Genomic DNA, 13096 nt, shown 5'->3' with positions numbered 1-13096 from the left:
CATCTCTTGAATTCTGCGACAAAGTCTTCCACAGGTCTCCTACCTTGTTTCAAGGACCTTAATTGAAGATCGGCAGTACTCTGCCTATTGGGATCATCATATAGGCTAGTAAGTTCTGCTAGAAATAAGGCATAGGATTTGAGAAGCTGATCGTTTTTCTCAAAAAGAGAGTCTGCCCAGGCCCGAGGATCGCCTGTTAGGTAAGAAATAATAGTATAAACCTTAATGTGATCAGTAAGGTAGGTACGGGGTTTTAGCAAGAAAAGTAACTCACCTTTTTTTTTTTTAAATTCGCTAATTTTTTTGCGATCGCCTGTAAATACCAAAGGAGGATTTATTTTGGGTTCAGGGGACTGAGCAGTGGTAAGTTGTGTCAGTCTGGTTACCTGCTGCGTCAGAGCCTGATTTTCTTCTCTTAATTCAGCAAGTGCGTGTATTAACGCAGTTACTTGCTGTTTTAATTGTGTCACCTGAGTGGTTATTTCTGCTAAATCCATTTGAGGTTCGTTCAATCTGTAACGCTCCTGCGTTTTATGTATAATGTGGATTTACAGCTGCAGAAATATTCCACTTCAGTAGTCATGTAGAGAAACGCTGAGACACCAATCCCAACTCCCAAGACTCATCATGTGTGGATAGTCTCAATTCAGCAAGTAGATACACACACTCAATAAGATGTTCCTAGAGTGACTTATATGTATAGTAATATAGTGATGATAGGCTGAAGAGACAGGTTGGGTAGAGATGGTAGATGACAGACACTTGAAAGGAATGTTCTTGAAAGTAAGATAGTAGCAGATGGGATGCAGATAGGTTTAGCAATCATGTATGGTAGCAGATGATAGAGTAGCAGGTGAACATACAGGATAGACCAACCCAGTGCAAGAGCAGATGGTATTAGGCTCAAGAGCTAGCAATCTTAGTTAATGCAGATGTAGTAATAGTCCTTAGTATGCAGAGCTAGATAGTGTAAGCTTTAGTATGAAGGTTATAGAGGTTTCCCCTGTGGGGTACTTATCACTAGTAGCAATGTAGTAGAGGAGAGGTTCGGCAAGAGCGGATGATCCGGTAACGGGATACAGGGATCAGCAGCGTGGTTCCGATAGCGAGGTATGCTTGCAAGCATGAGAGCTTCAAGGCAGATTATGCGGCGTTGAACGAACATGTGAGTGAGACCGCCGGAGGTTGAAATAGCCGCTCCAGCGGCGCTCAGTGATGACAGCATCGGTCTTAAAGGTGTATGCGCACCTTACCAAAAGAGAATGGTGGGGCGCATACACTTAGGAAAAGTGGAATTAGGGTACCAAAGGTACCAGAACATTACAGTTACACGGTCCAAGATATTCTCCTCTGGCTCCCAGGATCTCTCTTCAGGACCGCAGCCCTCCCAGTCCACCAAAAAATATCTTCTCCTCTGACCAATTTAGAGGCCAATATTTCCTGAACGGAGAAGACATCCGAGGTACCGGATACAGGCGTGGGAGGAAGATTCTTAGGGGAAAAGCGATTAAAGACCGCAGGCTTGAGGAGGGAGACATGAAAACAGTTGGGAATTTTAAGGGAGGAAGGGAGATGGAGTTGGTAACACACAGGATTGATCCTCTTCTTGACCTTGTAGGGTCCCAAATAACGAGGACCAAGCTTGTAACTAGGAACCCTGAAGAGGACGTACTTGGAGGAGAGCCAAACTCTGTCCCCAGGAACCAGGACAGGAGGAGACCGACGTTTCTTGTCCGCTTGGATTTTCATGCGGGATGAGGCCTGTAAGAGGGACAGGCGCGTCTCACGCCAGATGGCAGAAAAGTCTTGCACCAGGTCATCCACTGCAGGTACACCGGAGGAGGAGGATAACAGCAGAGGAGGCAGAGGATGACGACCGTAAACCACGAAGAAGGGAGACTTGTTGGTGGCGGAAGAGTCTTTGTGGTTATAGGAGAACTCCGCCCACGGGAGGAGGTCGACCCAATCGTCTTGACGGGAGGAAACGAAGTGGCGAAGGTAGTCGCCCAAGATTTGATTGACCCGCTCTACTTGTCCGTTGGTTTGGGGGTGGTATGAAGAAGAGAAATCCAGCTTGATTTTAAGCCGTCCACAAAGAGCCCTCCAGAACTTGGACACAAACTGGACTCCTCTATTGGAGACAATATGTGAAGGCAGGCCGTGTAACTGGAAGATGTGTCGGAGGAAATGCTTGGCCAACTGAGGTGCGGATGGTAAGGCTGGCAACGGGATGAAGTGCGCCATCTTCGAAAAGCGATCTACGACGACCCAAATTATCGTTTTCCCGTGAGATGGTGGTAGGTCCGTAACGAAGTCCATCGCGATATTGGACCAAGGGGTCTCTGGTATGGGAAGTGGCTGGAGAAAGCCGGCGGGTCTTTGGCGAGGGGTTTTGTCTCTGGCACATACAGAGCAGGACTGTACAAATTCAGACATGTTCTTCTCCAAGGATGGCCACCAATATCTCCTGGAGATAAGTTGTAGAGTCTTTTGGACGCCAGGATGTCCTGCGAGAAGAGAAGAATGTCCCCACTTAAGAACCTTTAGGCGAAGATGGGGAGAAACATAGGTCTTTCCGGGAGGGAGGTTACGCAAGTCTATAGGTGCCACGGTGACCAGACATTCCGGGGGCACAATGTGCTGTGGCTTGACTTCCTCTCCTGTGACATCAGACGAACGAGAGAGGGCATCGGCCCTGAGATTCTTGCTCGCTGGACGAAAGTGGATCCGGAAGTTAAATCTGGCAAAAAATAGAGACCAGCGAGCTTGGCGGGGATTTAGTCTCTGAGCAGACTGGAGGTAAGATAAATTTTTATGATCCGTGTAGATGTTCACGGGATGTACCGATCCTTCCAGTAAATGCCGCCACTCTTCCAAGGCCAGCTTGATGGCGAGTAATTCTCTATCCCCAATAGAATAATTTCTTTCAGCGGGAGAGAAAGTCTTAGAGAAAAACCTGCAAGTAACTGACTTGCCTCTCGTAGTCTTTTGCATGAGCAAAGCACCAGCACCAACAGAGGAAGCGTCTACTTCCAGGTAGAACGGCTTAGTAGGATCCGGTCTGGACAGAACTGGGGCGGTGGCAAAGGCAGACTTAAGATCGCTGAAGGCCTTCTCGGCCTGGGGCGGCCAAGATTTCGGGTTAGCCCCCTTCTTAGTTAGGGCTACAATTGGTGCCACAAGGGTGGAGTAATGCGGGATGAACTGTCTATAATAGTTTGCGAATCCGAGGAATCGCTGGATGGCCTTAAGGCCAGAGGGACGAGGCCAGTCCAGGATGGCAGACAGTTTGGCAGGATCCATTTGTAGTCCCTTGGCAGAAATGATGTAGCCCAGGAAGGGAAGGCTGGTACGGTCGAACAAGCACTTTTCAAATTTAGCGTAGAGACGGTTCTTTCTGAGACGGGAGAGTACTAAGTGGACATGAGCACGGTGTTGATCCAAGTTAGTAGAGAAGATGAGGATGTCATCCAAAAAGACCACGACACAGGTATAGAGCAGGTCTCGGAAAATGTCATTAACGAACTTCTGGAAGACCGCTGGAGCGTTACAGAGCCCGAAAGGCATGACTAAGTACTCAAAATGCCCGTCTCGGGTGTTAAAAGCCGTCTTCCACTCGTCACCCTCTCGGATGCGAATAAGGTTATAGGCCCCTCTGAGATCCAACTTGGTGAAGTACTTGGCGCCTTGTAACCGGTCAAAGAGTTCCGTAATCAGGGGAAGAGGGTAACGGTTCTTTACAGTAATGCTGTTGAGACCCCGAAAGTTTATCCAAGGCCTAAGGGTACCGTCCTTCTTCGCAACAAAGAAGAATCCTGCTCTGGCAGGAGAAGAGGATCTCCTGATAAACCCTCTCTGCAGGTTCTCCTGGATATACTCTGACATGGCTAGAGTCTCTGGAGGGGAGAGAGGATAGATTCTTCCCCTAGGCGGCGTAGTGCCAGGTTGCAAGTCAATGGGGCAGTCATATGGCCTATGTGGAGGCAACACCTCCGCTTGTTTCTTGCAAAAAACGTCTGAAAAATCCGCATATTGTTCAGGCAGACCGGGAGGAGGAGAAATAACAGGTGCAGACTTGACTCGTACCAACTTGAGACATCTGCCGAAACAAGCCGAACCCCAGCTTCGAACCTCTCCGGAGGTCCAATCCAGAGCGGGACAATGGCGCTGGAGCAAGGGAAGACCCAAGAGGAGTTCTGAGGTGCAATGGGGTAACACAAAAAACTCCAATCGCTCAGAATGCAGGACTCCGATGTCCATCTGGAGGGGTTCTGTACGGAACTGCACCATACCGTCGAGTCTCTCTCCATTAACTGTGGAGATGAAGATGGGCTTCAGTAAACGAACCACAGGGATGTGGAACTTGTTCACCAGTGAGGCGTCGATTATGTTACCGGCTGAACCGGAATCTAGAAAGGCAGAGGCAGCAAAGGAGATCTTGGCGGACACGGAAATCCGCACGGGTACCGTAATGCGTGGAACGCCTCTCCCACGTTGACTAGGTGCGAGCGTTTCCCTGACGCGGTGGACGGAGAGGACAGTCCTTTACAAAGTGCTCAGTACTGGCACAGTACAAACAGAGGTTCTCGTCTCTACGGCGGTTCCTTTCTTGCCTGGTCAGGCGAGACCGATCCACCTGCATGGCTTCCTCGGCGGGAGGCCCAGAAGAGGGTTGCGGTGGATGCTGGAAGATAGGCGCCAGACGAGGAAAGCGTCTGGGACGAGCACTTCCCTTTTCCTGTAGCAGTTCCTCTCGTCGCTCAGCAAAACGCAGGTCAATCCTGGTGGCCAAATGGATGAGGTCACTCAGGTTGGTAGGGACTTCTCGTGCGGCCAGGACGTCCTTTATGGCGCTGGACAAGCCTTTCTTAAAGGTAGCACAGAGCGCCTCGTTATTCCAGGAGAGTTCCGAAGCCAGGGTGTGGAAACGGATAGCATAGTCTCCGACAGAGGAACTCCCCTGGGACAAGTTCAATAACGCAGTCTCTGCTGAGGCAGCCCAGGCTGGCTCCTCAAAAACACTCCGGAATTCCTGAAAGAAATTCTGGCAGTGGCAGGATCTTTGCGGTCCCAAAGCGGTGTAGCCCAGGCCAGGGCCTTCCCTGAAAGCAGGCTAACGACAAATGCCACCTTGGCTCGCTCCGAGGGGAACTGGTCAGCCGACATCTCCAGGTGAAGGGAGCATTGGGATAAGAATCCGCGGCACAACTTGGGATCACAGTCGTACTTGGCCGGCATGGACAGACGGACTCTAGAAGTGGCGGCGGCCACAGGCTGCGGTGGTGAAGCAGATGCAGGCGGTGGAGGCGGCTGCTGCTGTGCTGGAAGAAGCTGCTGCAGCATGGCGGTCAACTGTGCCAGCTGTTGACCTTGCTGAGCGATCTGCTGTGACTGCTGGGCCACAACTGTAGTAAGGTCCGCGATACTAGGCAGAGGCACATCAGCGGGATCCATGGCCGGATCTTACTGTCAGGGTCCGGACTGGTAGCAGGAGCGGTGCAGGGAGTGGATCCGCTGTGTCAGTGAGGGATTGGCGTGGACCGTACCAGAGGATCGGTTCTAAGTAGTTACTGGTTTTCACCAGAGCCCGCCGCAAGGCGGGATGGGCTTGCTGCGGCGGTAACTACCAGGTCGTGTCCTCTGGTAGCGGCTCAACCTCACCGACTGCTGATATAGGCGTAGTACAAAAGGGACAGGCAGAGGCGTAGTCAGACGTAGCAAAGGTCAGGGCAGGCAGCACAGGTTCAGAGGCGATAGTCGTTAGCAAAGGGTTCGGCAACAGGCAAAGGATTACACAAATAACACTTTCACTAAGGCAACAAGGCAACAAAGATCCGGCAAGGGCTGGAAGGGGCAGGTCACTTATATAAGAAACAGGAAACAGGTCACAGGAAACAGGAAACAGGAAGGGAGGTTTGGACCAGGCACCAATTACTGGTGCACAGGCCCCTTAAATTTCAAACAACCGGCGCGCGCGCCCTATGGTGCAGGGGCGCGCGTGCTGGGAACCATGTGAGCGGGGAGCGGAGGAGGGAGCTGGAGCGGGCACAGGTGAGTGGATCTGAAACGAACGCCACGAGCGCTCCGGTCCAGAAGCAGGGACCGGAGTGCTCAGCGTTACAATAGTCTTTGAAATCTAAAGGTTTCTAAAGGGAGTGTCATGTTACATGAAGCTGTTTTATTATAATGTACTGTTTCTTTAATGCTCATATTAAGATTGTCTCTTGTACCACTCCGTAGTTTCCATGCTGGAGGTTTACCCCTCCCCTTTTTTCTGTATCAACCATTTCTGCTGTAAAATTCAATGTGACAAGTACTCTCTCCTACCTGTATGGATGAATCGTTCTTTTACCTGTTGTAACTGCACATTCTACGGATCATACGACAAATAAACATCGCCAGATCTTCTTACATGTGAGTTGTGACTGAGTAAACTATCTGGGAAGGTGATTTGGTATGGATAATCTCACCAGGGCAATGAGCTCCATGTGCTCCTGAAAATCACATTCATAGCCTTTGCAGCCGGTCCAGAATATTCCTTATAGTAAAAGTCAGCAGCTACAGTAATTTTGTTTTTTTTTACAGACTGGAGCTCCTCTTTAAAGTGATAGACCCTTACATAGGTCCTGAAGTGACCAGCATCAGGTGATACACAGTGAAAAATGAAATTCTCCTACATAAGTGGTACCTATTTTTCTTCAGATTTATATCCTCTACAGCCTTCTAAAGTATACAGGTGGTATTTCTCAGCTTCTAGGAGGTAAGGGGATATGATGTCACTTACTGCACAGAGTGTAATCTGAGATCTGAGTGGAGAGAAAGGAGACACCTCCCTATGCACATTCTCATAGGGAAACATGCATAGCTGAGGGTGTCAATGATTAACTGTCAGAAGTGACTCATGCAGTGCTTTCATTTAAAAGGTTTTCAACAAACTTAAAGCTAATATTCAGGCAGATATGCAAAATATACCAATGAAAGCAGATGTATTTTTATTTGAAATTGAAATGAATATTGAAAAATCATAAATGTATTTTAAATGCAATCAATATAATACATACATTTTACTTGAGTTCAGTATGCTGGAAGACGTAGCGTTCACATGCTAGATTTGATGCCAAAGAACACACTGACAGTAGGAAATAGACAACTTCATATGTCTGTTGCTGCTCCCTCACTGTCCAGTCAGAGACTGAGACCAGGGAAGGGAACTAGCTGTGTTGTTTATCTGGAGCAGATAAATGTCAGATCACCTGATTGGTTGTGCTATATGGCAGGGTTGTGTAAATCTCAGGACTAGTGGACAAAAATGCTCATGACCATAATGAGGATGGTATTGACACAGGCCCAAAGGATCCACAATGGTTTAAAAGTGATATGGTCCAGAAATATTTAGACAGAATAAAGGTGGATAAAGCGCCTGGACCAGATGGCATCCACCCCCGCATCCTAAAAGAATTGAGCGCTGTAATTTCAAAGCCTGTGTTTCTAATTTTTAGGGACTCGTTAGGACTGGAATGGTACCACTGGATTGGCGTAGGGCCAATGTGGTGCCTATATTTAAAAAGGGATGAAAGATGCCAAGTAACTATAGACCTGTTAATTTAACTTCTATAGTCAGGAAGATACTGGAGAGTTTAACCACTTAAGCCCCGGAGGATTTGGCTGCTAAAACACCAGGGGGTATTTTGCGATTCGGCACTGCGTGACTTTAACGGACAATTGCGCGGTCATGCGACGCTGTACTTAAACGAATTTGACGTCCTTTTTTTCCCACAAACAGAGCTTTCTTTTGGTGGTATTTGATCACCTGTGCGATTTTTTGATCACGCGCTATAAACAAAAAAAGAGCGTCAGTTTTGCAAAAATAACAATATTTTTCACATTTTTTATATGAAATTCCCCCCCAAAAAAAAGTAAAAATCAAAATTTTTTAACATTTTCGGCCAATTTGTTTTATGCTACATATGTTTGGTAAAAAAAAAATCGCAAAAAGCGTATTTTGATTGGTTTGCGCAAAAGTTATCGCGTTTACTAACAAAGGGAAAGATTTTTGTTGTTGTTTTTTTAACGCGTAATGGCGGCAATCTGCGATTTTTTTGCGGCACTGCGACATTGCGGCGGACAGATCGGACCCTTGACATTTTTGACACTTTTGGGGTTACCAGTGACATTTCTACAGTAATCAGTGCTATATATATGCACTGTTACTGTAAAATTACACTGGCAGTAAAGGGGTTAACTTTATTTGAGAGGGAGGGGCTATGTGTGTCCCTAGGGGCGTGATTCTAACTGTGATTGGCTGTGGCTTGAGCTGTAGGAACACTGATCAACGGTCCTACATAGTAGAACCGTATGATCAGTGTTTCTACACAGGGGAGAATGACAGGCGGCTTGTTTACACATGTGTACCAAGGGAAAAAGGGGGGTTTACACAGCCTGCCTGCCTTTCTCCCTCTTCCCCGACGATCGCAGAGTGACCGGCGGACATCGGGTCCGCCGGTCACAAGCGCGGGGGGGGTCCGTGACCACGCGGGAGCAGGAGCGTGCTCGCTCCCCAGAGCCTCACAGGCTAGTGACGTACCGATACGTCACTCTGCCTGTGAGGGGCTGACCGCCGCAGTATATGTACTTGCGGCGGTCGGCAAGCGGTTAATAAAAGACTACATAGATGAGTTCTTGGGAAAAAATATTTTAAGCAACAGACAACATGGATTCATGAAAGGCAGAAGTTGTCAAACAAACCTGATTTGTTTTTATGAGGAGGTAAGTAAAACCTTGGACAGAGGGGTGGCTGTGAACGTAGTATACTTGGATTTTGCAAAAGCATTTGACACAGTTCCCCACACACGGCTAATGTGTAAGGTAAACACTGCAGGCTTGGAAAGATCAGTTTGTAAATGGATAGAAAATTGGCTAAAAGATAGAATTCAGAGAGTAGTGGTTAATGATTCTTACTCTGAATGGTCTAAGGTTAGCAGTGGTGTACCCCAAGGTTCAGTGTTGGGACCCTTATTTTTTAATATCTTTATAAATGATATAGGGTCTGGGATTAAAATTACCATTTCAGTCTTTGCAGTTGACACCAACTTACAAGCTGATCTCAATGCACTGTTTCATTGGGCAACTATGTGGCAAATGAAGTTTAATGTTGATAAATGTAAAGTTATGCACTTGGGGGGCTAATAATATGCATGCATTATACATACTAGGGGGATTACAACTAGGGGAATCTATAGCGGAGAAGGATCTGGGTGTTCTTCTGTTCTGGCAGATCCTAAGCTTAATAATAGCATGCAATGCCAAGCTGCGGTTTCTAAAGCAAGCAAAGTCCTTTCTTGTATTAACAGAGGCATGGACTCCAGAGAGAGAGATATAATTTTGCCCCTGTAAAAATCATTAGTAAGACCTCATCTGGAATATGCAGTTCAGTTTTGGGCACCAGTTCTAAAAAAGAATATTGGGGAACTGGAGAAAGTGCAGAGAAGGGCAACCAAACTGATAAGAGGCATGGAGGAGCTCACCTATGAGAAAAGATTAGAGGAACTGAATTTATTCTCTCTTAAAAAGAGGAGATTAAGGGGGATATGATTAACATATATAAATACATAAGGGGTACATATAGTGAACTTGTTGAGTTATTCACTTTAAGGTCAACACAGAGGACAAGGGGGCACTCTTTGCGTCTAGAGGAAAATTGATTTTGTCTCCAAATACGGAAAGGTTTCTTCACCGTAAGAGCTGTGAAAATGTGGTGGTTCTGGCTAGCTCACTAGATTGCTTTAAAAAAGGCCTGGATTCTTTCCTGGCTGTACATAATATAAATGGATACTAATATTTATAGGTAAAGTTGATCCAGGGAATATCCGATTACCTCTCGGGGATCAGGAAGGAATTTATTTCCCCTGCTGTAGCAAATTGGATTATGCTTTGCTGGGGTTTTTTCGCCTTCTTCTGGATCGGATTATAGGGTATAGGATTGTGTATATGTTATTCTATGGTTGGGTTTTCTTTACTGTATTTTATTTTATTGGTTGGCCCAGATGGACTTGTGTCTTTTTTCAACCTGACTAACTATGTAAAATGCTAACAGTTTTGCAGGTAAAATAGATTCCAATGCATACCTTCCAACTTTTTAAAATAATAAGCAATAAAGAGGGACAGCTTTTAGCACACAATATGTAGAGCAATGAAAACAAGTTTTTTTTCACAAAAAAATTTAAACAAACAGGGAAAAACAATATTATGCATATTTTTGGGTCTTCAAACACAGAGTGAAAATCATGTTTTCTGAATTACATTTAGCTATCATGATGATACTCTTTTGACTGGCATGTCATCAGGGAAAAACTCAATTTTTATACACTGAACGTTTATGAAGAACAAACCAACATGTGGACAAAGAAAAATCCTCGCCGCTCGTAACATGTTTATATGTAGACATGGCTAGAGGGGTCACTCATAATGACATTACTTCCTTTTGTACTGTGGCATGTTGCTACGTATGGGGGAAATTATATTGTCTTACGAAAAGTTTGAAATTTTGGTACTGTTCGCAAACCAGCCATGGGTTTGATATGAGACTAGCATTTAAAAAAAAAAAAAAAAAAACCGAAAAAAAAGGACCAATTTAGACGGGCCAATAAACCATCAGCATGTCTTTGAAGCACTGGCTTACGATACACTTTAGTCAAATACATACCATACATACCAAAAATAATTGTCACTATCAGGAAAAGCACCAAAAAACACTTTTAAAATATAGTATAACTCCAATAAGAAGTATAGTAATACACCACAATGTAAAAGGTCAACTAGGGGCTCACAAATTTACCTTTCAAGTATATCAGCAACCATTAGAGAGATTAAAATGTATCCATATCCAAAACTTATTTTAGCTTTGCACAACGTGGGGAAAAGTTAGAAACCCCGTCAGATTTTACTGCTATCCAGGGCTCTGTTAGAGAGATTCCCCTCACTTTCTGTTCTGGGGACAATCTTTTACCAGAGATGAAGTAAAGAAAAAATGCAACAGAGAAACAGAAAACAATAAAAAACAGACAGATGTTCCAGCATTTCTGGACGTAAAAAAAAAAAAAACATCTTTACATCTGTCTGTGTTGCTGATAGAGAGGTTTCCCCTCACTTCCTGTCCTGGGGACATCCTTTTTACCAGACAGGAGGTGAAGGATTCTCTCCAGTGGAGTTCTAATCTTACCCAGTCTATCCAAAACTAAAAGAAACGTTTTGGCTATAGATACATATCAACAAAATGCAGCATTTTGCCAAAGATGAAGCCGGCTCCAATCAAAACATTTTTTTTTTCTTGTTTTGGGTTGAGTAGAGTAGGGTTAGTGCCTTTTTTCATTCTATTGCTGTCTGACTCCCTGTTGAGGATATTTTTTCCTCACTTTCATTTCTACTTAGTAACGTAAGTAGGAATCTCCAAAATGGGGACACAAACTGTAAAAGAACTCAAAAAGGTTATTAACCTTCCATAAGCTCTTAAACAAATGCTCTTATTGCTGAGTCCCCAACAGTGATCAGATAGCAGCAAAAACCTGGTTCCACAAAGCATGCGAGAGGAAACCGGCCCAAATAAATTGCATACATTAAAAAAAACCTGGCATGGTTTCTAGACTTCTTCAATTCTATGCAAAACTAAAAAATCTCTTAGGCTGGAATTCCACTTTAGGAACTAAAAAGATGTTAATACCTAAACAAACTCTTTTGTGAAATAGATGTAAATGTAGAGTGAGATGGATAATACTATCTTTATAAAAAGTACAGATATTTAGCTTACCAGCGTGTCTTCACAGGGTCGACACATGAAGTGCTGGAGGATGGTCACTGTTGCTACTTTCATGCTTAGCAATGCAAACCTCATTCCAATGCAGTTTCGTGGTCCATCTCCAAAGGGAATGAATGTGTATGGAGTATGACTTTCTCTGTTTTCCTTGCTAAACCTGTAGAAAAAAATATTACTGCCAAATGAATACTTACTATGAGCTGCAGTATTTTTATTAGGCTACAAAAGGGTGACTAATATTTTACTTTTGATATATTTATTGTCTTTTGTAAGAATAAAGCACACAACCTTATAACAGTAGTTATACATCAAAAGTACATAAACAAGGCAAGACAGGGAAATACCTCCCCTGGGTACATGGTCCATGGGTGACTAATATTTTAAATAAATGTTGGAACAGATCAGGTATTCGAGAAATGGTACTCTACTTTGTTAAAGTATTTTATACTATACTATTTTACAACTATTTATGTTTGAGATCTATTCTAAGCGCTGTCAGCAAGTTGTTTTTTTTTTTTTTTTTTGCATAAGATAAGATCATAAACTATTTGCATACATTCCATGTTTCTACAAACAAATAAAAAACAATATGTGATTGGTTATATATGGGCAACAACAAATTCTTATTTCAGTAAATATAATCCATTGCAGGTTTTTGGGTGACCACCTTTTTGATTGTGTCAGTTCATATCAGATAATGAATTGTTTTTAAAGTTGTCACTGGGGACTGATATCAAGAGGTAAACAGCTTGACATCTTCTAGTTTAGGGTCAAACTGGAATATGCACCAAAGGAAATGATAAGGGTCAATAGAGCCTCTATTGATCTCTCAATCTCTCAAGTATGGAATTCTGTCATTTGCATTTATTCCTATCGTTTTCCAGAGGCTATTGAAGCAGAGGTCCTGATTGTTGATGTCCTCAATGTAGCTGTCAGGGGCTCCACTGCTCTTGCAAATTAATAGTAGCGTCAATTGACACAACTGGCAAGTGCATCTATATAAGTGGAGGTCTAGCTGTTCATTATGACCTTTGCCAGTGAGTTATAGTATAGAAATTTAACATATTTGAAAAATCTGGTGCCAAAACTTAACCTCAAAAGAGTGTGGTCCAAAGGGAGATCCACAAAATGAGGGAAATGCCTTTGTGACATCTGAAAATGACAGCACCAAGCTATTTGTATTTTTGTCAAATATGTTATGTGTATATTCAGATAGCATGTTTGGCTCAGATGTAAAATGTTTTTTTTTTTTTTAACTATTATTGATTGTGAGAATAAAATCTCAAC

At 44.2% G+C, this 13096-nt stretch overlaps 1 protein-coding gene across 1 annotated transcript in view; it reads right to left on the bottom strand.

The window, feature by feature from the left end:
• LOC309551353 (cytochrome P450 3A9-like) overlaps positions 1 to 13096 on the bottom strand; it is a 140762-nt gene that overhangs the window by 14835 nt on the left and 112831 nt on the right. Inside the window, exon 12 of the mRNA XM_082251906.1 lies at positions 11804 to 11966. Coding sequence (XP_082108032.1) covers positions 11804 to 11966 — 163 coding nt within the window. The remainder of the gene's footprint in view (positions 1 to 11803; positions 11967 to 13096) is intronic.

This window comes from Pelophylax lessonae, assembly GCF_965119305.1.
Source record: "Pelophylax lessonae genome assembly, chromosome: 3".
NCBI classification, from domain to species: Eukaryota; Metazoa; Chordata; class Amphibia; order Anura; family Ranidae; genus Pelophylax; species Pelophylax lessonae.
Note: the sequence above shows the minus strand (reverse complement) of the source record. Positions and strands in the feature narration are given on the sequence as shown.